This window comes from Talpa europaea (assembly GCF_964194135.1).
Source record: "Talpa europaea genome assembly, chromosome: 15".
Classification (NCBI taxonomy): Eukaryota; Metazoa; Chordata; class Mammalia; order Eulipotyphla; family Talpidae; genus Talpa; species Talpa europaea.
This window is the reverse complement of record NC_140083.1, coordinates 37,627,980-37,652,308: the sequence shown is the minus strand read 5'-3', so window position 1 is coordinate 37,652,308 and position 24,329 is coordinate 37,627,980. Positions and strand designations below refer to the sequence as shown.

Genomic DNA, 24,329 nt, shown 5'->3' with positions numbered 1-24,329 from the left:
AGTTGCCTTAAACTTAAAGATTCAAATAAGCTGAAGGGGAGTAGCAACTTGAAATTAAGTTCATTAGACTTCAAGGGAGAATTGGAGAAGAAATTTCCCCTAGTTTTGTAATGGAGTCCAAAGCCAAATAAAAAATTGTATTGTGTTTCACTCCTTGGTGAATCCTGGCACCCATGCCACATTACTCTCCTCAAGGTAGAAAAGAATCCTTCTCTTCCCTTCATCTTTGCATGGGTCCTTAGCGTGATCCCCAGGTTTAGGCATTTTGTTTCTCCATATCCCATGTATCACAGCATCAACATTTGTATATTCCTTGGCATTTGTTTTATATAAATCTTTAGCTGTAAGGGGTCCTAGAATACCAGGAGACTTTTATTCTTTGGGCCTACATTTTATCTTTGTTTTGGATTCTCTTTTACAAGATGTTGTTTCTGTTGCTTTGAACATTTCCTTGTTTGGGTGTCAGCAGGAACTAACACATTCAAGACCTGCTATCCTTATTATAGTCCTGGTCTACCTTGGATAGGATGGTGAGGGGAGAAGAAGAATTGACAGGAACAGGGTAGATGATATAGTTTCATCTTAAGCACCAAGGAAAGTAATGCAGTTGGATGTGTAATATTTTTTTCCTATACTCCTTCTGCTCCTATCTTTTTTTTTTTTTTTTTTTTTTGTGGGACCCTCGCCGGCGGCCGGGGAACAAACCAGTGCTGCAGCCTAGCGCTCAACCGCTGTGCCACCGGGGAGGCCCTCCTGCTCCTATCTAAAGGCATCCACAATTTTGAAATGTTGGTAGATAACTAACTGGTCATTTGAAAACTTGTAAGAATCTAAAACACACTAGATTTCTTAGAGCCCAGCTTTATCTGAAACTTGAGAATTCCTTTTAGTAACCCTTGAAAGGCTGTCTGCCTTTCATTATTTCTTCTTAATCATCATCATCAAATATTTATTCACTGAGAAAAAGATCTCAGTGGATATCAAGGAAAAAGCTCCCAGAGATAGAAATGTACCTAATGTCTTGAGTCAGAAGCAAAACAGGAAGTCCATATTGATTCTCAGGATGGAAAAACATAAATCTGGGACATTCCTAGCACTGGCAACCTTCTCTCTCATTTCCTCCCTTTCAACCTTTGTTGGGAAGAGTTGCTGGTAGGTCTGCTCTGGGAGTCAGACCTCTTGCCAGTAACTCAGGAGAGACTGATATGACAAGGCACCTGCCCCTTTCTGTTTTCTGATATGACCTGCTTGTCTGGGAAATACAAGATGAAAAGGATGAGGAGAGAATAGAAACAAAGAGAAAATGTCAATAGTTGGTTCAGTTGGGAAAATGAGGCCATATATGTGTTATACACAGAAAACAGGACAACAGAAGTATAGGGTAAACATGTAGAAAAGGCCCCAAAGAGTCCAAATTGTTTTAAACAGAAAGGAATATGGAGTCAAATGGACCCAGATTTGCCTGCTAGCCACCCTGTTTTCTGTATCTGCAACCTACTACAGTCAACTAAACCTCATGTTGTTTACCTGTGAAATGAGAACAATACCCACCTTCTTTGCTTTTAGTTTTTCTAACCCTTTTAATTAATAGTGTGGGGGACTAATGATTGATAACATTATGGGCTTGTTAGTTCTATTTTAGAACTCATTTCCACCCTCCCCTCCAAAAAAGAATAAACAAACAAACAAAAAACAAATAAATAAAGCTCACTTCCTATTTACAGTGCTTCTATGGGTGGCACTTTTGCCCATTTATTACCTTTTAATAGATAGTAATTATTGTACTGGCATTAACTGTGATCTTATATGAAGACATAATTTTGGATACTAATGTTCTTTGTGTATTACTTTATCTTTAAGAATCTCAAAACGCCAATTTCCAACATTTGATGCAGAGCTGAATATCTTTGATAATCCAACAGTCCCTGTCTCAATTCAAGATAAAACATTTATTTTTGTCAGACTTCCAGAAAAGTGTGATGGTTCTCAGTTATCAAATAATGATCTTGAGTCACATTGTAAGTATAAACTGCTATGATACAGGGTTAAATTTCAATTATGTAATACAGTTTTTATTTTATTTTTTATTTTTTAATTAATTAATTTATTTATTTTTATAGAGGCATGTTTTTATTATTTATTTGTTTGTTTGTTTGTACATGCACTGGGTACAGTCAGAAGTGTGGGAGGGTAAGAGAATTCACCAGAGCCAGAGCGGGGAGCAGAGCAGGCAGAAGGACCGAAGTACACTGCTGAGGGGAGCAGCGGGCGGCAGGAGAGGTCTGCGCGCCATGTGGGACCCTCCTCCGGTGGCCGGGGAGCAGCCGGGGATCAAACCGGTGCCGCAGAGGCTGTGGGCAGCTTCGCAATCCAGCGCTCAACCGCTGCGTCACCGGGGAGGCCCCTGTAATACAGTTTTTAAATGACTAGTTATAGTTTTATTTCTTGGTAAAGATGAGTATTGCTTCTAAAAAATGAGACACTGAAAATAACTAGTTTATTAATCATCAAAAGCAGATTACCCTAGAAATTTATGAAGAGGTAAGCTCTGGGCACACACATAGTAAATATATATTGAGTGAACACATTAAGTGGACACAGATGATTAGTTTAAAATAAAGCATAAAGCATAGCCCCAGTAATCCAAGCACATTAAGAGAAACCATGTCTTAATGAATGAAGTTTTTCTTTTATGGCAATTTGCAAAGAAATACATTTGTTACCCTGAGTGCATTTGTGAAAAAAAGGAATCTCTGTCAAAGCATTGCCAAATTGAGTTCCTAATAGTTCTCTTTTATAAAATGGACAAGCATCACTTGTAATCACGGTGTTAGGAGGATCATATGACATGATGAGAAAGAACAGGGTATTAGATTCTTTTCCCTTTTGTTCATGACCATTGTCAGGTCTCTTAACCATCTGCAGACTGGGAATCATAATGATCATACCTGCGGCGCTGCTGTGAGGCCTGAGGGCATCCATCTGTTAGCAATCCAGAAATGTCAACTTTTTGCGAATAGTAGCTATCGTTCAATTATCTATTGCAAATGAATTTATTTAAATAGAGTAAAGTACAACTTTACCTGTAAATATTTCTCCTCTGTGTGTGACCAGTCTCAGTTCTCTGGGGTTACTGATCATTTACATTTTATAATATTCTTTCTTCTTTTTAAATGGAATCACGTAACATAAAGTATTCGCTTCCATGCTTTTTGGGGGTTTTTGGGTTATAGAAATAATTCACATTCCTTAAAAAAGTCAAATGATGCAGCAGCGTTTCAAGTAAAAATTAATATTTTCCTGTAATCTTCCTCTTTCTTCCCCTAAGACAAAGCCCATAGAGATCATATACATAGTAAGACCTAGTGGTTTATCCTTCTAAAGCTTATTATATCACATATATTATTTATTTCAAACATATATTATTTATTTATTTTAGTTTTACATAAATTGGTTTATAAGATTCTTACTGTTTTTTGACTTTTTTTTGTTAAGTACATTATGAATAATTAATAGCTAGTATTATTGTCATGGCTGCTTATAAGAATGTAGTATATAGATGAAGACATTGGCACTCTGGATACTTGAAATAATGTGTCCTCTTTGTCATCCACTTCGACCTAACTTTAAAAGTTTTCTGTTTCAGGATCGCAGCAGAGCTGGGCCAGAGCTGTTGTTTTACTACCTTAGTTAAAAACTTCTACTGGAAAATGAGTCTCTTTAAGAGAATTGAATATATAGTCCTTAGAGAGGCATATAATACTTTTTCATTAAATACTGAGTAAGTTATACCTGTAATTGCAAAGTATGAAGACCAAAGACAGGTTTCATAGCTGGATTAGAATTTCAGAGGTATTGAAATGTAAGAAAAATGCCTGTCTTAGAATCAGCAAATAGCAGTGAACATATTGATTGGTGAGTTGTAAAGAGTGAAAAAAGTAAGTTACAGACTAGCACGATCCTGTGCCTTTAAAAGAAAACAGTATTCTGTGACACTTTTTGCAGTTTCCTGCACTGGCAGGCCATGGGGTGGCTGGGAGAGAGCTGAGTCTCAACCACTTTTTATTTATTTATTTATTTTAATAGAGGCATGTTTTATTTATTTATTTGTTTGTTTTGTCTACACATGCACTGGGTACAGTCAGAAGCGCGGGAGGGTGAGAGAATTCACCAGAGCCAGAGTGGGGAGCAGAGCAGGCAGAAGGACCGAAGTACACTGCTGAGGGGAGCAGCGGGCGGCAGGAGAGGTCTGCGTGCCATGTGGGACCCTCCTCTGGTGGCCGGGGAGCAGCCGGGGATCGAACCGGCACTGCAGAGGCTGCGGGCAGCTTCGCAACCCAGAGCTCAACCGCTGCGCCACCGGGGAGGCCCACTTACCCAAATTTTTATATCTTCTCTCTCTCATAAGAAATACTTGCTTTTTAGTATTGTTGCTAAGGGAAATTAGAGGAAGCTGCTTCTCAGTGCTTTGAGGAAGGACATGTTGTAAGTAGGTGGCATCATTGTTAGTGACTTGAGCTCTGAAAGAGGATTGGGTCCACCCTGTCTTTCCACCTCTTTTGGAAAGTACTTTTACTTCTAAGAGTCTCTATTTCACACTCATAGTAAGGATGTAATCAGTGGTCATAAACTGGACACTGACTTCCCATAGTTCAATTTAGGATTATTCTACTAACAGTTACTTAAAGATAAGATGATGTAAAAGTGATCCATAGTCAGTAGAAACCATACTTTGAATTTTGATCTTCCCAGGCTGGTGATATGTGTGTGATACTCTCTTGTGATGCCGGGCAGAGGCTGTGGTTCCAACCAGCCATGCACTTCCTGGGGTAAAGAAATACTCTAGGGTGGGGGGAATTCTGTGTTGCCAGTGTTTTTGACTTATATATCCAACTCACAGTGGGTTTATCGGGATATAATCCTGTTTGTATGTTGAGGAAGATCTATATTTGATAGGATATAGGTATGATCATTCTTGAAATTGATTCCCCTGCTGTACTTGGATTACCCTTTTAGTTGCTGAATCGTGGGGAGGTCTGAGGGTCATGGGGGAATGAAAGGGATGTTTGGGATGGGAATTGGGGCATTGTGTTATTTGGGGAGTAGCTATTTTCCAACCACTATAGAAGTAATCTCAATATTTTATATTGGTATGTACCAGCTAAACATCAGCCCTGGATATAAATACCGTTTTCCTTATATGTGGAGATTTAACTGAATGGTATACCATATGCAGAGCATGTAGATTCTGAAATTATAACTCATTACCACTAGTAGCACCAGCACTTAAAATAGAAAGTCTTAAATTAGTAATTCTGTTCTCTATTTTGTTTTCTTGCTCATAGTTTAAATTGAGCATTCATAATCCATCAGTGAATGTGAATGACTGTATTTTAAATCAGGGGTTGCCTTGCTAGTGATTGGCCTCTCTCTTGAGGGTGGGGTATCTGGAACTTTTGTCTCTATTGTCTTCTCTCTTGCCCTGCCTGACATAGGGAGTGAGGTTGATGTTTCCAGGGTGATCTTGTGTTCTATTTGGTGTGATGTTTTCCTGGATCCCTTTGTAGGAATTCTGAAGTGTTTTCTTCATAAGAACAATATGGTAATGTGGTGCTCTTTGATTTTTTTTCTCTTGAATTGATCAGATTTATATTCTGCGGTTAGAACTTTACTCAAAGAAAACGACTTACAAAATGCAAAAACATCACAATTTATTGCATCCAGAAGGTAAAGAATTTGTTATTTTAATGTTTTTAATCTCACTTTTAAATCTTTTAACTTATTCATGTAAATATTTGAATAGGAGTAGGAGACTCTCAAGTTCATCACTTTAATTTTCTTATTTTGAGAATTGTTTTGCAAGGCCTGGCGGAGGGCCATTTCTAAATAGGCCTCTTTTCACTAAAGAGCATATTAAGAAACTCATGGGGAATCTGAATGGAACAGAGACTTATGTGAAGGAAAAATATGATCAAATATTTGTTTCTGGAAACTCTTCGGAGAATTCAGTAAATCCTGATTGTTGATGATAGCAATAAGCACCTTGCAGATACCATTAAGTGGACCTCTGCACTTTATGTCTTTCAGGCAAGATTGTGATGTGATCAACGCCTGCTGCTGCAAGTACTACTTGGATCGCCTGACTAAGTGAGTGCTTGAAAGAATGGATGCCCTGAGGATGGTCCGTTCTTGTTTCACCTTTCTTTTGTTTTGACATTTAACTCTGTAGGATTCAAAAATCTTTTTTCCTTTATTTGTGAAGAATAATCTCCCATTAAAAATATATTCTTAGGCATTGACTTTTTGGAATTCAGTGTAATAAGAAAAAAAAGGACTAAAGTTGTTCTTGTGGTTTCCAGATTGTCAACGTCTAGCTTGTCCAAGATGGTCATGGGAAAGTCTGGAGAGAATTTTTCTTTTTCTTTCTTTCTTTCTTTTTTTTTTTTTAAAGATTTTATTTATTTATTTTTGCATAGCAGAATTGGGATATAGGGCCTGCCTGGTGGTGCAAGGGGTAAAGTCTCAGCACTATAAAGCTATCCACAGCCACTGTAGCACGAGTTTGATCCCCAGCCAGGGAGCTGACCCACATGGCACAGCAGACCTCTCTTGTCTCCCCTTTGCTCCCCTCAGCAGTATATTTCAGTCAGTCCACCTGTTCTGCTCCCCACTCTGTCTGTGGTGAATCCTCTCACCCACCCTTCACCTCTGGCTTACACCTCAGCTCTTGCATGCATGCATAAATAAAATAAATCTTTTTTTTAAAGATTTATTTATTTATACAAGAACTGGGGTACAGGTCAGAAGCACAGGAGGGTGAGAGAATTCACCAGAGCCCGAGTGGGGAACAGAACAGGCAGACGGACCGAAGACACTGCTGAGAGGAGCAGCGGGTGAGGCAGGAGAGGTCTGCTGCGCCATGTGGGGTTCTCCCTGGCCGGCGGGGAATCGAACTGGCGCTGCAGAGGCTGTGGACAGCTTCGCAGCGCAGTGCTCAACCTCTGCGCCACCGGGGAGGCCCTAAAATAAATCTTTTTTAAAAAAAGAACAATTGGGGTATAGGTGTGTGTGTGGCAGGGGCAATGATTCATCAGAGACAGACTGGGGAGCAGAACAGGCACTTAAATCGACTGAAAATCCACTATAATCAACTAAAATCCACTGCTGCAGGGATCAGAAGGCAAGACAGGAGAGGTCTGCTGTGCCATGCGGGTTAGCTCCCTTGCTGAGAATTGAATTCATGCTCCAGTGGCTGCTGATAGCTTCATAGTGCTGAGATTTAACCCCTTGTGCCTCCAGGGAGATCCCAACATCAGCATTTCTACCAAGATTTCTAACTTGAAAAAATTTGGCTGGAAAGTGTCTTGCAGAGAGTACAGGTAGACCCCAGATGTGGGAGTCTGAGACCTTGTTGACCTTTGAAGAACAAAAGTAAATTAAAAAGAGTGGAAATCATTTTGAGAGTTGGATCGGGTCTGAGTGAGACTTAATGCTTAAACAAAATGAAATTGTGGTTTTTCAAACTTTCATGATGTATTATTTTCTAACCCAGAGACTGTCGGAATAGAACTGTATTTGGAATTGGTGATAAAATCTGTTGTACCAAGAATGCATATCTCTCAGACTTACGCCCGGGAAATACTTCCAGCAGTCAGCAAAATAACAAACTGGATGCCAGTGGTGAAGACCTTAATGGTACGCCTCATGGTTTTGCTGAAAATAAGCATGACTTTGAAAGTGATCTCCGACTCTGCAATGGAGAAATATTTTTCATAACAAATGTAAGTGGTAACAGAGAAATGATACTTACTAGAGATCTATTTTTCTAGGATTGATTTTGAATCTAATCATATCAGTGTTGACATTCTTTTGCAATTTGTGTTAAAGATTTTTGCATCCTGGGCCTCCCCTGGTGGCGCAGGGGTGAGCACTGGGCTGCAAAGCTGCTCGCAAGCCTCTGCAGTCCGGTTTGATCCCCAGCCACCGACGAGGTCCCGCAGGGTGCGACAGACCTCTCCTGCTGCGCCCGCTGCTCCCCTCAGCAGTGTATTTCGTCAATCTGTTCTGTTCCCCTCTCTGGCTCTGGTGAATTCTCTCACCCTCCCGTGCTTCTGACTGTACCCAGTGCTTGTATAAATAAATAAATAAATTTTTTTAAAAAAACAAAAAAAGATTTTTGCATCCTTGTTTATGACAGAAACTAGGTTTAGTTTTCTTAAGTAATGTCTTGTCTGGTTTGGGGTCTGAGTATGTGGTCCTCATAAAATGACTTGTTAAGTGTTCCTTTTATATTTTCTGGAAGACTGTGAGAAAACACTTTCATAATAATATTTAAATTGTTTGAGTAACAAAAAAGAGCTAAGTGATGTCTATTTTACAAAATATTTCCTTGGTTGCTGCTTAAAATAGAAACTATAGAAACAGTCACCTTGAGTTTGTTCTCATGGTAGAGACACTCTCTTAAACTTATAATCTATCTTGGGCCTCCCCGGTGGGGCAGCGGTTGAGTGCTGGGTTGCGAAGCTGCCCGCATCCCCTGCAGAGCTGGTTCGATTCCTGGCTGCCGGCGAGGGTCCCACATGGCACACAGACCATTCCTGCCGCCCGCTGCTCCCCTTGGCAGTGTATCGTCAGTCTGCCTGTTCTGTTCCTCTCTCTGGCTGTGGTGAATTCTTTGACCCTCCTGCGCTTCTGACTGTACCAGGGCTTGTATAAATAAATAAATAAATCTTTAAAAAAAAAAAACTTATAATCTATCTTAAAAGCTTTGAAGGAAAGGAAAGGGCAAATAGTATGTGCAGAGTTATGTAGTCAGTGCAAGAAATGAAATATAGTGACTTTACAATTAGATGACACAGACTATTCTTCACGAGTCTAATTAAGGGTAGGTTTCGAGGACCAAAAGCTTCTATTTGTGATTACTGAAATATTTGGATGTGTATATATTCTTTTTCTACTCAAGTATATATTTTATTTTATTTTATTTTATTTTTTTTAAAGATTTATTTATTTATGCATGCAAGACCTGGGGTACAGGCCAGAAATGGAGGGGGGGGGTGAGAAGATTCACCAGAGACAGAGTGGGGAGCAGAACAGGCAGACTGACTGAAATACATTGCTGAGGGGAGCAGCGGGTGAGACAGGAGAGGGCTACTGCGCCATGTGGGTTGCTCCCTGGCCGGGGATTGAACTCGTGCTGCAGAGGCTGCGGATCACTTCATAGTGTGGTGCTTAACCCCTTGCGCCACCAGGGAGGCCCTACTCAAGTATATATTTTAAATCTTCTGACATTCTTAATATTTTATGAATGTACGTGCTGTTTTATTTTATTTTATTTTATTTTTTTTAAGATTTATTAATTTATTTATACAAGCACTGGGTACAGTCAGAGGCGCCGGAGGGTGAGAGAATTCATCAGAGCCAGGGCAGAGAGTAGAACAGGCAGAGTGACGAAGAACACTGCTGAGGGGAGCAGCGGGCTGCAGGAGAGGTCTGCATACCATGTGGGACCCTTGCTGGTGGCCGGTGATCAAACCAGCGCTGCAGAGGCTGCGGGCAGCTTTGCAGCCCAGTGCTCAACCGCTGCGGCTCAGGGGAGGCCCGGCCCCCGTGCTGTTTTATTTATAAAGTGATTGTATTTTACCGTTCAACCCAGTGATAGAATACCTTTACTGAATATTTGAAGATATACAAAGTAGTTCTTTGTTTTGGTAACAGGATGTCACTGATGTGACCTTTGGAAGGAAAAGATTTTTGACCATTAATAATATGGCTGGCTTGGAAGTAACTGTGGAGTTTGAGAAACTAATGAAACATTGTTGCATAAAACATGCATGGGCAAGGACTATTCACACTTTTCAGGTAAGAATGGACAATAGCTTGCCATCCCGTAGTGTACCTTGCATTATTTGCTTTCTAAATTTTGTTGCTATTATTTTAATTTTTAATTAGGAAGCAAAATACACAGTACAGAGATTAACTTTGTACTCATTTGCCTGTTTCAGAATACTATAAAGTCCAGAGGAAGTTATGGTACATGTATCTGTAAAATGTATTTAACTATTGTGTAATTAAGTGTCATTTGAATTAATGTTTGAAGAGGTGGTTGGTTCAAACTCTGTTAGAGAGCTAGAAGTGCCACTTTGTATGAGGATTTTTTTTTTTTTTTTTTACTGTGGATCTATATTTTCTATGTGCTCCATCTTGTCATTTGTCTCTCCACGTGCTCTTTTTTGGCAGGGAGAATGTGGAAACATTGGGGGAGATAATGGTTCAAGCTGTTTTGTGTCTATGCTGGCACTGAAAACATGGAGACTAAGAATAGCACAAAATTTGAAATTGTTTTCTCACATTTATGTAGTGACATTGAGCATTTTTCTTGCCTATACAATCCTTGGTTTGTTGAACTTATAAAAGTTTCTTGTTCTCTTTGGTTTTATTTATCTTGATAAGAATAATAGATGGTTCCACAATGGGAAAATACAGAAAAGTAGGGGAAAAAAAAATCATCCATTTGGATGTAGACTAGTTAAAAATTTGGTACAATTTCCTTTCCCTTTTATTGTGATTTGTTTTGTTTTTGTTACAATTTTAAGTTCATTTTGTGTTTCTTTGGATCAGAGTACTTTTATTTTATGCTAGATAATTGTGTTACACAATTCTTTGCATATATGCTTTTATATTTTAAAGCATCTATGATATTTGCAAAATATTATATCAGGTATCTATATTACATTGTATATAGATGCTAGATACTTAATGTAAATAGATAAATGAATATCCTATTATTGACTGTTTCAGGTATCTATTTTTTATGTACAAGCAGTGAGACAACACATTTACACATAAAAGCTCATATCATTTCAAATTCTTGTATTAGGGCAGTTTTAGCACTACACACAGTCTTTTAAGTTTCTTGCTAAGTCTTTCTGTGAGACAGCTGTGGACCTATATGAGACCTGAACTTAGCAGTATAATTAGAAAACAGGAGTCTTTGATAATGACTAAAATGAAACCCATAAATGGATTTGTGTGTGTCCTCTGGCTAGCTAGAAGGTGCTCAAGGGCATTTTGAAGACTTGTCTCCTTTCTGCCTTTGTAGCCCGTCTGAAGCCAAAAACCAATCACACCATATTAAGTCTCCATAATTATTCCCTCCTAGGGGTCTGAGGAGCAGACTGTGGTCTATGTGGTTGGGCACGCGGGCCGCCAGCACTGGCAGCACGTGTACACTGCGGTCACCCGGGGCCGCAGCAGAGTGTATGTCATTGCACAGGAGTCTCAGCTCCAGAAGTCAATTAAGAATAAAAGCATTCCCAGAAGAACTCGTTTGAAACATTTTTTGCAAGACAAACTCTACGTGAACTGTGCATCTTCAGCAGATTTTGCATCCCCATCAAAGAATTCTGCAGATATGGGAGGCCCCGGCAACATGCAGGCCTCATCATTGCCGCTCCCTGTAGCCCCTGTGGCTGGGTACAGGACACCCCCCAATAAGATGAGTCCAGTCAAGGAGGCATCACTATCTCGAGGTCCCAAAAGAACCCGTGGCATGGATGAAGATGAAAGTCCAAACAAAATCCTTATGGTAGGATGGCTGTTTCCTATGCTCAAGTTTTATTTAAATATTGCTGACTTCAGTGTGCTTGCAAATGACCGCATTTTCCTAGTGTTACTTTGTATTGTGGACTCCAAGTGTTCTCGTCAAATTTCACATTTCCTCTCTGTAAGTCTGGTTGATCTTTGTTGATTGTGCTCACTCTGCTTGAGGCTCTCCCTAAAGGCAGATGACTGGATGGATGGAGGTGGCTCCAGGAGGATCTTCTTTTCATCCTGCCCCTTTTGTCTGTCTGTCTTCTTTAGCACCTCCCTTACCCGCTTTGGTGAGCCTATGTCTCACTTTATCCCCACAACTCCAATGAAGTGGCTGATTGCAATCATCTTTTCGTCAACTTCAAAGGGCATTTCTTTGGCCTTATTTTAAACTTTTAATATTTCCTTCCCTTGTTTGTAGTGTTGCCTAAGCTCTTCCCCCATCTCCTCTTCATTTTTTTCCCATCCTCTGCCTGAGACATTGCCCTAAGGCTTTTTCCTTTAGAACTGATTGCTTCAACTTTGCACCAGTGATTTGGTCAACAAATAGTTTTCAACTGTCCCCAACACCCCAGGCACTGAACACCTACAGATTAATGATAGTTTCTACCTTGCACTGATTGTCCATGGTGGGGACAGTCTGTCAGTCACTGGCTGAAAAGGCGATAATGAGCCAACTCTTCAATCCATGTCTTTGTTCCTACAGGTTGGCTTTCTGGAACCAGAGCCTAACATCTTTCTTTCCTAACTTCTTCATTTCAAACACCATTCTCCCAGTTACACAGACTAAAACCTTGGACTCAACCTGGATTTCACCCTTTTCCTCCAGTTAATTGCTGAGTTCATTACAAAAAGTCCCTCTCAGAGATTTCTTCCATTCCATTTAGCCTGTTCTACCTTATGTCTTTTTTTTAAAAAAAGGTTTATTTATTTATTTATTTTATTTAATTTATACAATAGTTAGGGTACAGGCCAGAGGCGTGGGAGGGTGAGGGGATTCACCAGAGACAGGGTGGGGAACAGAACAGGCAGGCAGATGGAATGCACTGCTGAGGGGAGCAGCAGGCGCAACAGGAAAGGTCTGCAGCGCCATGTGTGAATCTCCCTGGCCGGCCGGGAATCGAACCCGCACTGCAGAGGCTGTGGACACCTTCACAGCACTGCGCTCAACCTGCTACGCCACCGGGGAGGCCCTCTACTTTATGTCTTTTTCTTATCTTCATGGATAATTGTTGAACCTTTCTTGTACCCAGTCTCCTAGTACAACCTATACCTGTTACCAAATTAACTCCTCAGGTGCCCAACTCATTCCTTTGTTCAGAAGCCTTTGCTAGCTCTATAGTGTTTACAACATAAATTCCATGTTATTTAGCTTGCCTTTTGATACCTTTCTTGGTTTGAGTCTGACTTTCCCATCATCATGTAATTTCTTACTATTCGTTTTCTGCTTTAGTCAAGCTAGTCTATTCATTCATTTAAATGAACCAAATTGTTTTCATCTCCTCCTTCTGGCTTTTGTTGTACTGTTTGGTTTGGATGCATCCTTCTCTGCCCCCGCCTCCCCTCAGCATTCAAAAAGATTTTAGCTTCTCTGCTTGTCTCTGGTCTAAATATTGGAGGGAGAAAAACAGACAAGTCTCTGGTTTCACAGACAACATATTCTGCCAATGGTCATAGGCAGTAAATACAGAGAAAAAAAAAATTCAGATCAGGAAAGGTTCTGTGAATAAAGGTAATGAAGTAAGGAATGGTGGAGGGGTAGGGAACAGCGGACAGGAGCTGCTAGCTACTTTGCTACCATGGTCAAGTGAGGCCTCTCTGTGGAGTTGATGTGTGAACAAGCACTGAGTGATGTCAAGGCTTTGAGGAGGGCAGAGGACATAGAAGATGCAAAGACTGAAAAGGAGAGACCTTGTTGTAAGGGGACAGCAGGCCAGTGTGGCTAATGTAGGACGAGCATATTGGAGACGATACTGGGGAGATAGGCAGGGCCAAGGAAGGAAGTTGGGATTTTATTCTGCTTGCAGTGGGAATCTGTTGGAGAACTTTCAGCTGACATGTGATGTCATCTGATGTGTGTTTTAAAACGACCCCTGCAGCTGCCATGGATAGTGAACTGTGGAAAGTAAAGTGAAGCAAGGAACTCCATCAGGAGGCTGCTATAGGACGAGCCTAGAGAAAGAACAGGGAGGGCAAGGGGGAGTGGCTGGATTCCTAATGGGTTTTGGAGGGGGAATCGATATCACTTGTTGACCAGCTGTAAGGGAGTGCAAAAGTAATCCAGAAGCCACTTGGCAAATTTCACTGCCATTCTCTGAGTTGGGCAAGACATAAGAATGGGGAATGAAGAGGTGGCTTTTGCATGTTACAGTTAAGCTGTCAATTAGACATTTGATTGGCTTGTTGTGATAGTCAGTGATTTGATAGAGTTTGGGGCAGCAAAGTGGATTGGGGTGGAGAATGTCCATTTGGGAATCATTACCATGTTGCTAATTACCATAATGGTAACTAAAGAAATAGGTGAATTAATTTCAAGGGGGACCACAAAGAGAGGTGGGGAGCTTAACGGTTTTGGGATACCCCCAACTTTTTCTTTTAAAGATTTATTTATTTATACAAGAACTGGGGTACAGGTCAGAGGCGTGGGAGGGTGAGAGAATTCACCAGAGACAGAATGGGGAGCAGAAGAGGCAGGCACCATGTGTTTTTCTCCCTGGCCATCCGGGAATTGAACCCACACTGCAGAGGCTGTGGACAGCTTCACAGAACAGCGCTAAACCCGGGGAGGCCCCCAACTTTTTTTTTTTTTAAGATTTATTTATTTTTATTTATGCATACAAGAACTGAGATGTAGGCCAGAGGTACAGGGAGTGAGAGGATTCACCAGAGACAGAGTGAGGAGCAGGACAGGCACATCTACTGAAATCCACTGCTGAGGTGAGCAGTGGGCGAGACAGGAGAGGTCTGCTGTGCCATGTGGATCAGCTCCCTGGCTGGGAATTGAACTCAGGCCACAATGGCTGGCAATAGCTTGACGTTACTGAGACTTTAGCCCCTTGCGCCAGCAGGGAGGCCCGGGATACTCCCAACTTTTACAAATCTGACAGAGGAAGAGGAACTAGTAAAGGTGATTGAAAGGAAGGATGAGTAAGAGAGATGGAAAGCCATGGTGATGGGGAAGAGACAAAAGTCTCATGAGCCTAGTTTGGTCAGAGAAAATGAGGTGAGAGAGTGCAGGGAGGAGCAGAGGTAGAGTTTTTGAAGAAGGTTGTTATGAAAAGAAGCAGAGAGAGAAGGTTGTATCTAGATAGAAGATTCATGGTCAGGATGGAGTTTTTGATTTATTTGCTTTGCGTGGATACCTTAAGGCATGATTAGTGTGTTGGTGGAATGGTCCAGTGGAGAACGGGAAATTCACTATTGCAGGAATGAAGTCCTGATGTGGCAGAGAAGGGTAAAATTGAGAGCATTAGTGGGGGCTTGCACTCCCACTGGGTACAGGAGATTCTTCTATTGCAACCAGAAAGGAATGGGTACAATGCCTTCTTGAGTTTAATTGGGAAAATCAAGACATTCGTATCAGATTATATGCGCCATCCTGTCTCTTTTCCTATTAGAACCCAGCTCAATTGTTTCTGTTTTGTTTAGGAAGCCTCCTCTTTCTCCTGCTGGAGGCCATCATACTTGACCCTTTGTGCTGTCCTATTTAGTAAATAAGCAGTAAATAAAGCTTCTGAGAACACCATTTGTATCATTTTGGGTATGATTGCTGATCCCATGATACGCTTCAAAAATATTTAGTGACTAAAACCTGAATATATTTTATGATTAAATGGCAAGGAAGTTTTTTAAAAAAAGGAATCAGACCATCAGTTTAATTCAGGAAAGAATAAAACTTTAATTTTTCTTTCATATTCTTTGTGCTCCATGTCTTACTTATTCTTACAGTGCCCTCCTCATTTTGAGCATCCTTCTGAGAGTCACTTTCAGAGGTAGTAAAAGATTCATTTGCTTCTAGCAGAAGCAGACTTCTATTGAGAAGTATTTTGATTTTTCAAAACAATCCACAGTCATTTACTTTCTAGTTTTATAAGTTTTTCAAGTTGAGTAGTAAAGTTCTGTGTTAAAAATAAATAAAAGGTGGGATTATAAATTATCTCCAAATGTAGTTCCAACAGCAGCTGAAGAACCGCTTCATGGGCGGCAGCGGACTTGTGAGACTTTAGACTTCCAGGGCTGTAATGAAGAAGGGGCCTCTGTTCAGGCGGAAAGAGAAGTGCTGATGTGACCTGCCCGTGCCAGACTGGGTTCTGAAGGCAGAATACTCACGTCCGCTAAGCCCCCATGGACGCGAGACAGCTGAGGACTTGTCTCGGAGTTGCGTGGCAGGACACAGTGTGTGCGGTACTGGCATCTCACGGGCGTCCAGAGCACAGCCTGCAGATGGGAGGTTGAGCAGAGAACACAGGAGGAGTCAGGAAGACAAAGGCTCTTCTAAAGAGATTATTTGTCCCTCTGCAGTGGAGAGCCTAAGGCACTCTCTGAATTGAAATTTGTGAAGGTGACTTTGAAGAGTAGTGGGTTATGTTTAGGGAGAGGCTGGAGGATGAGTTCCAGCAAAAAAGATGATTTCAGTAGCTTGGGCCAAAAGATTAGGTTCTAAAGGCAGGTAGTAGAGATGGCGATGGAGACTCTGCAGGGTGGAGTGCATGGGACTGAGTAATCAGTTCTGTGCAGGTGGGCTGGGGCCTGAGGGCGCTTCCTGGGCTTGGCCATTGAATTGGGCCCATACACCATGAGCCAGAATTGGGGAAAGAGGCTGAGGGACAGGTTTTGTGGAGACAGTGATAAAAGCGGATATAGTGGAAAAGGAAGTTTTTCCTTTTTTTATTGGAAGTGGGAGCCTCTGATCCTAAGCTTCCTTCTATACTTCAGATCAGCTCTTTGATATGGAAATTTCTACCTCTGCAAAACTTCTTTTTCTGAAATTAAATCTCTTATCTCTTGCAAAGACCTTGGGGATAAATAAGACTTTTGACTCAGAGCAGAAAAAGAGGCAATTCCAAAGAAAGGTTCTTTTTTTTTTTTCTTTTTTCCTAAATATTAATTTATTTTTGTAGAAGAACAAGGGTGTAGGCCAGAGGTGTGGGGGGTGAGAGGATCCACCAGAGGCAGAGTGGGGAGCAGAACAGGCAGATCTGCTGAGATACATTACTAAGGGGAGCAGCAGGAAAGACAGGAGAGGTCTGCTGTGCCTTGTGTGTTGCTCCCTGGCCTGGGATCAATTCACAGAGATGAGAACACTGAGACTTAACCCGTAGACCACTAGGGAGTCCAAGATTCTTTTTCTAAAAGTTTTTTGCTTTGTATTTCTTAGCACCAACTTGGGTTGTGTAGGTTATGGCTCAGGTGGTCACACAAAAAGAAAATGGCAGCATTATCCACCTTCAGTTCTGAGCTTGCCAGAGCTCTTCTGGCTGAGGCCAATGTGACAGAATGTCTATGAGCAGAGGGTGATGGTGGGTGCTGTCTGGCGCTGGCTGATGTCACTGCTTGATGCACGAAGTGCTCTTACTTTAGAAAATAAGTTTTCTTTACAGATGTGATATTTATTGGAATCTCTAGAAATAAAACTTGAATTCAAAGCTTCAGGACTGATAAGTTAGGGATTTATGTTTCCTTAATTCTAGACTTCCAACTGCATTGAGATGTGTCATTTCTAATAGATCAAGTTTAGGGACAAGGACTGCCCACAGAGCCTTCCTTCACATTCGCATGGCTACTTAAGACCCAGTCAGCACTGAAATTGTACAAATACTAATGCCTGAGCCCCTCCTAGGTGAAAGCCTTTGCTTCTCTATGGATTTATAGCTTTGGTACAAAAATATTCATCTTTTTTTTTCACCTATACCCCTGCCCCACGATAGATGAAACAAAAATGTCCCTTTTAAAATAGAAATGTGTAAACATTCTAAAATTTTATATAAAACAGTAATTTCAAGAGTTTTAAAAATAGCATTTTAACACTAAGAATATCTAGGACAATACCAGCACAAAACCCTGAATATAGTCTTCCTTGTGTCTGTAGTTCTATCAGTCGATCAATCAGTCATCTGTGTATCTAGCTTTAAGGAATAGGCCCCTGTGATTGTAAAGGCAGGAAAGTCCAGCACCCTCAGGGTAGCCTAGCAGCCTGGAGACCCAGAAAATAGTTGACTTTGTAGTCTGCTGGCAGGATTCCCTCTTTCTAGGGAGAGATCAGTCTTTTTTCTCTTAGAACCTTCATTTGATTGGTTAAGTCCCACCTACATTATGGAGGGTAATCTGCTTTACTAATTTAAATGTTAAACTAAAAGATGCCTTCACATAAACATCTAGAACCATAGTTGACTAAATATTGGATATTGTGGCTTAGCCAAGTTGACACACAAAATCAACCATCACTGTCCCCTAAATTGAAAAGACTTGGTATTATGAAAGATTAATTGAACCATGTTTATTTTTTGCATTTCTCAATGGTGGTGAAATTTCCTCATGACCATCCTGGTCCATTGACTTGTGGTTGGGGCTCACTAGTGGTGCCAAGTGCACGCTTGTGGCATGGCTGAGTTTGGTCTCACGGTGCTCAGGGCTGGAATCGTGGACTTGCAGCCTGGGAAAGCTGGTGGACAGGACTCTGTGCTCAGAAAGACCCACACCACTTGCTTTAATTTTTGTGGTGTCATCTTGAAATTAATTTTTGAACAAGGGGCCCACATTTAAATTTTGTACCGGACTGCTCGATTGTGGGGTGGGTCCTGTCTACACCTGTAGGAATTAGTTGTATGTATTCATTCAACCAGTATGCACTGCTACATGCTGGTCCTGGAGCTGGGTGCTGGACCACCACAGGGAGCAGAAGCAGCCAGGATCCTACTAGAAACTGACAGCTGGTTGATCTGTTCAGGTCTCCCAAGGGGTGCGAAGAAAGTATTATGTCTTTTTGCAAAAGCAAAGAGACTAGAGGTGCTTAGGGTAGACGGACTACATTTTTACAAAATTAACTTTATTTTTATTGCTCTTTTCCAGGTGGAAGAATCATCTCCACAAGTATCTTCTAGACTTCAGAATTTGAGACTCAATTGTTTAAGCCCCAAGCAACTTTTCAAACCTACCAACAATCAAGAAACTTAACTTTATTTCGGATTATTCAAAATAATTGTCTATTCCTTGGCACATATCAAAAAAACAAGCAACAACAAATGTTGGCGAGGATGTGGTAAAAAAGGAACTCTCCTACATTATTGGTGGGATTGCAAACTGATCCAACCACTATGGAAAGCTGTCTGGAGGTTCCTCAGTCTACTAAAAATGGAGCTACCATATGACCCGGCAATTCCACTCCTGGGGATCTACCCAAAGGACACAAAAACATTGATTCAAAAGAATAACCGTACCCCTATGTTTATTGCAGCACTATTTACAATAGGTAAAACCTGGAAACAACCCAGATGCCCAAAAATCGATGACTGGGTCAAGAAGATGTGGCATATATACACAATGGAATATTACTCAGCAATCAAAAAAGATAAATTCATGCCATTCACAGCAACGTGGATGGAGCTAGAAGGAATTATGCTCAGTGAAATAAACCAGAAGGAAAGAAAAATATCAAATGGTTTCACTTATAGCAGGAATATAGGGGAACCAAAAAGGACATCAGTGTGAAAAAATACAGTAATAGTATAAAACACAACAAAGCAAAAACAGACGATTATAAATCAGAGACATCCTGCAGGGGAGGAGGAGGGAGAGGGATCAGCGGGAGGGAGGGAGGAGAACAGGAGACTGTGGTGATGGTGCACGGGTGCATTGGGGAAGGAAATTCTATGGGAATTCAATCTGAGGGGGTGGGGGGAAGCAAATATTTAAAATTTTTTTTTTTAATTTGTCTGTTTTCCACTTAACACAAAAGGAACCTCGTTGCTTCACAGTATCAAGATAAAAGGATGTCTGTCACTCAAGTTTCATTTTTAAGGTGCTTGTATTGTACAGATGTTTCAAATTCATTTGATCAGAGAAAACCTAATGATGTCAACATCTGTTATCATGAGAACTGGTAGCACTGAACACAAATGAGGGGGAAAGAGATTACATGTTTCTTTGAAAAGATTCTGCTGTCGGAAGTATTTTGACGTTAATGTCTTGTTAAATTTCCATGATCCTTGGGGATGATGCCTGCCAGTGGTTTGAAGCAATGGTAAAGGATAACTGTAATTGCACCTCTTCACTTGATCTTAGCCAATGGACGAGCAGTGACTGTAATTGCTGCTCTTTTCATTGACACACATCCCAGGATATTGTGGCTTCTTAAAGTAGTCCTCTCACAAGGCTATCGCCCCTCCATCGCTGCTGCCCAGGCCCAGCTCACCTGGCCCTTTTTTCCTGGAAGTTTCTTCTGAACTGGAAACACATTGGTTTTGTTTTTTCTTAATTTGCCATATAATTGGCATAGACTACTGTGAATTGAAAGTATCCATTGTGTTGATTTGATACACCTGTATATTGCAGTGTGATTACCACTGTAGTTTTAACTAATACTTCTATCATGTCATAATCACTTATTTGGGGACACATGTTTTGAATAATTCCACTGTGGAAATTTGTGTTCTCTCATTGTTAAATGGTCAAGGAAAAAGTTAAGAGGACAAACATCTATCTGTTATCCCAGTATTTAAAAAATAGCCTTATTCATATAATTCACATACATGCACCCATTTAATGTGTACAAAGTGGACAAGTGAATGGTTTTTAGTGTATTTACAGTTGTCTAGCCAACACCACAAATGATTTTAGAACATTTTTATCACCTCCAAGAAGAAGCCCTGTACATTTTATCCCCTCCAGCCTAGAAAATCTTGAATCTCCTTTCTCTTGCTTTGCCTCCTCTGGACAGTCCAGATTAATGGAATCATACAGTATGTGGTCCTTGGTTACTGACTTCTTTGACTTAGCATATGTCTTCAGACGTAATGTTGTAGTGTGTATCAGTATTTCCTATCTTTCTTTTTAAAAGATTTAAAAAGTTATGTATAATAAGAGCTAGTATTATTGTTTTTATTGGGGAGATGTCTGGGATAATCCATTCAAGGAAGACCACACAGTTGAACTTGAAGCATTGGCCATTTCTATATTATGGAAACACTGTTGGCATTTATTGAGGCTGAATTTCTGGATCAGGGTGAGCTGTTGTAAAATCAGGAACCCTGGGCTGAATTTTTGCAGGTGGGTCCATTAGAACTGCAGGGGATCCCTCTTGATTTCAGTGATGTAATGAGGCAGAAAGATGCTTTTTATTCCCAAATGCTGTTCCACTGTCTGGAGATAGCACATTGAATTTATCTATTCATCAATTGGTGGACATTGCTTTCCCCCTAATTTTTGACTATTATAACTAATGCTGCTATGAACATCTGTGTACAATATCTAGGAGTTAAATTGCTGAGTGATATGGTAACTATGTTTAATCTTTTCAGGAACTACTGGACCATTTTCCAAAGCATCTGTACCATTTTATATTTCTACCAGTAAAGTGTGTGGGTTCTAGTTTCTCTAAATTTATTTTCCAACATTTATTATCTGACTTTTTGATTATAGCTATCCCAGTGGATGAGCAATAGTACTTCCTTGTAGTTTTGATTTGCATTTTCCTTAGGGGAAATGATGTTGATCATCTTTTCATGTACTTACTGATCATTTGTACGTCCTCTTCAGAGAAATGTCTGTGCAGCTTTTGCCGATTTTAATTTTTTTAAATTGAAGTAGCATTGCATTATCACATTATGTTTCAAGCATTCATCCTTGAGAACCCATTTTTAATAAATCTCTTCTTATTCTGAGATATGAGGTTTTTTTATTCTGCATACAAGTCCCTTATTAGAAACATTGGCAATTTTTCCCTATTCTTTAAAATTTATTTTCATTTTGTTGACTGTTCTTTGAAGCACAAAATTTTTATTCTGATGATGTCCAATCTATTTTTATTATTTCTCATGATTTTGATGTTATATATAAGAAATTAATCCTACTTAAAGCCATGAGGATTTCCTCTTATTTTTCATCTAGGAGTTAAATAGTTCTTGGTCTTATATTTAGTTCCTTGATTAATTTTTATATGTGGTGAGATAAGTGTCCACCTTCATTCTTTCACATGTGGATATCCTGTTGTTCCAGCTCTATCTCTTATTAAAGAGACAATTCTCTCTCCATTGGATTGTCTTGGTATGCTTGTCAAAAATCAATTAATTACAAATGTGAAAGTTTATTTTTGGATTCTCCATTCTATTCCATTGATCTATACATACATCTATCCTTATGCCAGCACCACACTGGATTCATTAGCTTTGTGGTATGTTTTGAAATCAAGAAACACGAATCATCCAATTGTTATTCTCTTTCAATATTTTTTGGCTATTTTTGGTGTCTTACATTTCCATGTGAATTTTAGGATCAGCTTGTCAATTTCTGTAAAGCAGCATGTGGGAATTTTCATGGGGGTTGTGTTGAATCTATAATCTGGGGGTTATTGCCATCTAAATCTTAAGACTTTTGATTCATAGGCCTGGGATCTTTTCCTGTTTATGTCTTCTCTCGTTTCTTTCAACGATTCACTGTAGTCAGTGTAAGTTTTGTACTTCTTTTACTAGCTTTTAAAAAAAATGTCTGTTTAGTTTTGGAATGTTCATTGCCACTGTATAGAAATACAATTGGTTTTTGTATACTGATGTATCTTGCAACCTTGCTAAACTTATTAATTGGTTTTAATAGATTCCTACACAAATACTAACTGTGTAGAACTCAGTCTAAAACACTGAAGTATATGCAAGGCAACAACAAAACAAATGACCTCTTTTTTTGGCTTTTAAAATCACTGTTTATTCCATTTGGTAGAGGGTTTTTTTTTTCCATACAAATATTTGCAACAATTTTGAATTCCCCAAAACCATACATAGACGATAAATACCATGCTATTAAAGTATTAAATTTGTACAAAAATACTTTACAGTTTAATACTTGTTTGTTACAAATAAAAATACATATTTAAGTGACTCATGATCTTTTTTTTTTCTTAACATGATTCTGCTTTATACTTTCTTGCCCTGGTGGTTCTGAAATATGATTGAAATAACATATTTTTTTGCACAAAAACAAAGGTGAGCTTTTTCCTTGAACAAAGGACACAGTGTTCAAATGCTTTACCTAAGCAGCTGTTTTAGTTATTGACCAAAATGAAAATGTTTGGAAAAGAACCATTTCAGTATGGAATTCTACAATCAATATACAGATCTATTTTTTTATATTCACCAAATAACAATTATTGTGTTAACTATTCAAAATATCTGAACAAATGGAAACAGTTGCTGACAAACATTAAAAGCAACTGTCACAATTTATTGCTTTGAGGGATGGAAATAATTGGCAATGCATTTTGTGGAAAATGTATTTACAATTTCACTAAGAGGCATGGCTCAGAACAAAAGATAGTCCAGTGTCATTTTTATAAGTACATGTGCTGTACACCCCTCAATATAACCAGTTTTCAAAACAGTCAAGCAGTATGAGTTTGATTTGCCTACCATTAAGATAAACCTCATTTAATAGACTCTTCATTCTCTCTTAAATTCTTAGTCTTGAATTTTAAAAATAACTAATTCTCAGTGTTACTAACCACTCTAATTATCAGAGATTTTCAGCTATTAAAAATGTGTCCTAAAAAAAAAAAAAAAAACAGGTCACAAGACATATCCTGTTTGATAATTTGTTGCATAGGGAATAGCATACATCTTAGTTAAAATCATTCCTATACTTGGGCAAAACATTTACCACCACCTATTATGGTCTCCTACGTGCATCGTTGCTGAAACATTTTAAGTAACTTAATTTTATACCTTCCCCCTCCCATAGCAGCAGCCCCAGCGCTTCACCAAACTCTAGTTCCCCTAGAAGAGCCAGCTTTATGAAAAGCCTTCTTGATCCAGTTCTTACGCTCATGACTTCAGAGTAAGAAACTGATTTCAAAGTGAATTAAGGAAATGATCATAGAGAATATTTTCAAACATACGTTTCTCTTTTTAAAAAATGATAGGAAGATTAACTTGTAAAAAATGTCCTCTGATGGTAACTGTGGGAAGAGGTGGCCTACCTAGTTTACTTTTTCTCTACCATTGGGCTTGGCAGGGACTTGCCTGCCCTCTACCGGAGTGGTTACCAAGAAAGAAACCTCTTCAACTTGAAAAGGGAAGTGAACATGAGCCGTGAGTGAGATTTAAAAGACCCCTGTGCTTGCAGTTAATGCCGCGTGATTATCTGTGCTTCAAAGGTCACAGAAATCTTAAAGGGATTTTTTTTAGCACCATGTATAGATATTGTCTTTCGTCCTGCTTTATAAAAAGCGTTGCTATAATGTGTTAGTTGGTTCTCGTATCTCCAAATTACCACCATGGCTAGGCTGTTGATAAAAAGCACTGTTCTGTTCACTCCATTCTCCGGGTAGAGTCTGTTCTATAGACTTCTGTGAAGCAAGTGGGTTTCTACTGATAACCAGGTCCAGCTTATTACCAGATTCTGCTATGAGGGGCACGACAAGGCAGCAGTCAAAGTCTCTTGTTCGGACATGATTCACCTGAAAGATCAAGAAGGGCCATTTTGAATTATTTGCCATAGACCATGTCCCAAAACCCAGAGTAACATCTCTGGTG

At 39.8% G+C, this 24,329-nt stretch overlaps 2 protein-coding genes across 17 annotated transcripts in view; one reads left to right on the top strand and one right to left on the bottom strand.

Annotated features, from left to right (window-relative positions):
* HELB (DNA helicase B) overlaps positions 1-18,765 on the top strand; it is a gene marked incomplete at both ends in the record, with an annotated part of 30,076 nt that extends 11,311 nt beyond the window's left edge. The window contains 7 exons of the mRNA XM_084255898.1: positions 1,861-2,018; positions 5,646-5,727; positions 6,088-6,147; positions 7,553-7,781; positions 9,718-9,861; positions 11,162-11,587; positions 18,661-18,765. Coding sequence (XP_084112024.1) covers positions 1,861-2,018; positions 5,646-5,727; positions 6,088-6,147; positions 7,553-7,781; positions 9,718-9,861; positions 11,162-11,587; positions 18,661-18,765 — 1,204 coding nt within the window. The remainder of the gene's footprint in view (positions 1-1,860; positions 2,019-5,645; positions 5,728-6,087; positions 6,148-7,552; positions 7,782-9,717; positions 9,862-11,161; positions 11,588-18,660) is intronic.
* A 5,263-nt stretch (positions 18,766-24,028) lies between these two features.
* GRIP1 (glutamate receptor interacting protein 1) overlaps positions 24,029-24,329 on the bottom strand; it is a gene marked incomplete at both ends in the record, with an annotated part of 674,847 nt that continues 674,546 nt past the window's right edge. For all 16 annotated transcript variants that reach the window (XM_084256509.1, XM_084256515.1, XM_084256502.1 and 13 more), the window contains one exon: positions 24,029-24,253. In XM_084256509.1, the coding sequence (XP_084112635.1) occupies positions 24,029-24,253 (225 nt within the window). The remainder of the gene's footprint in view (positions 24,254-24,329) is intronic.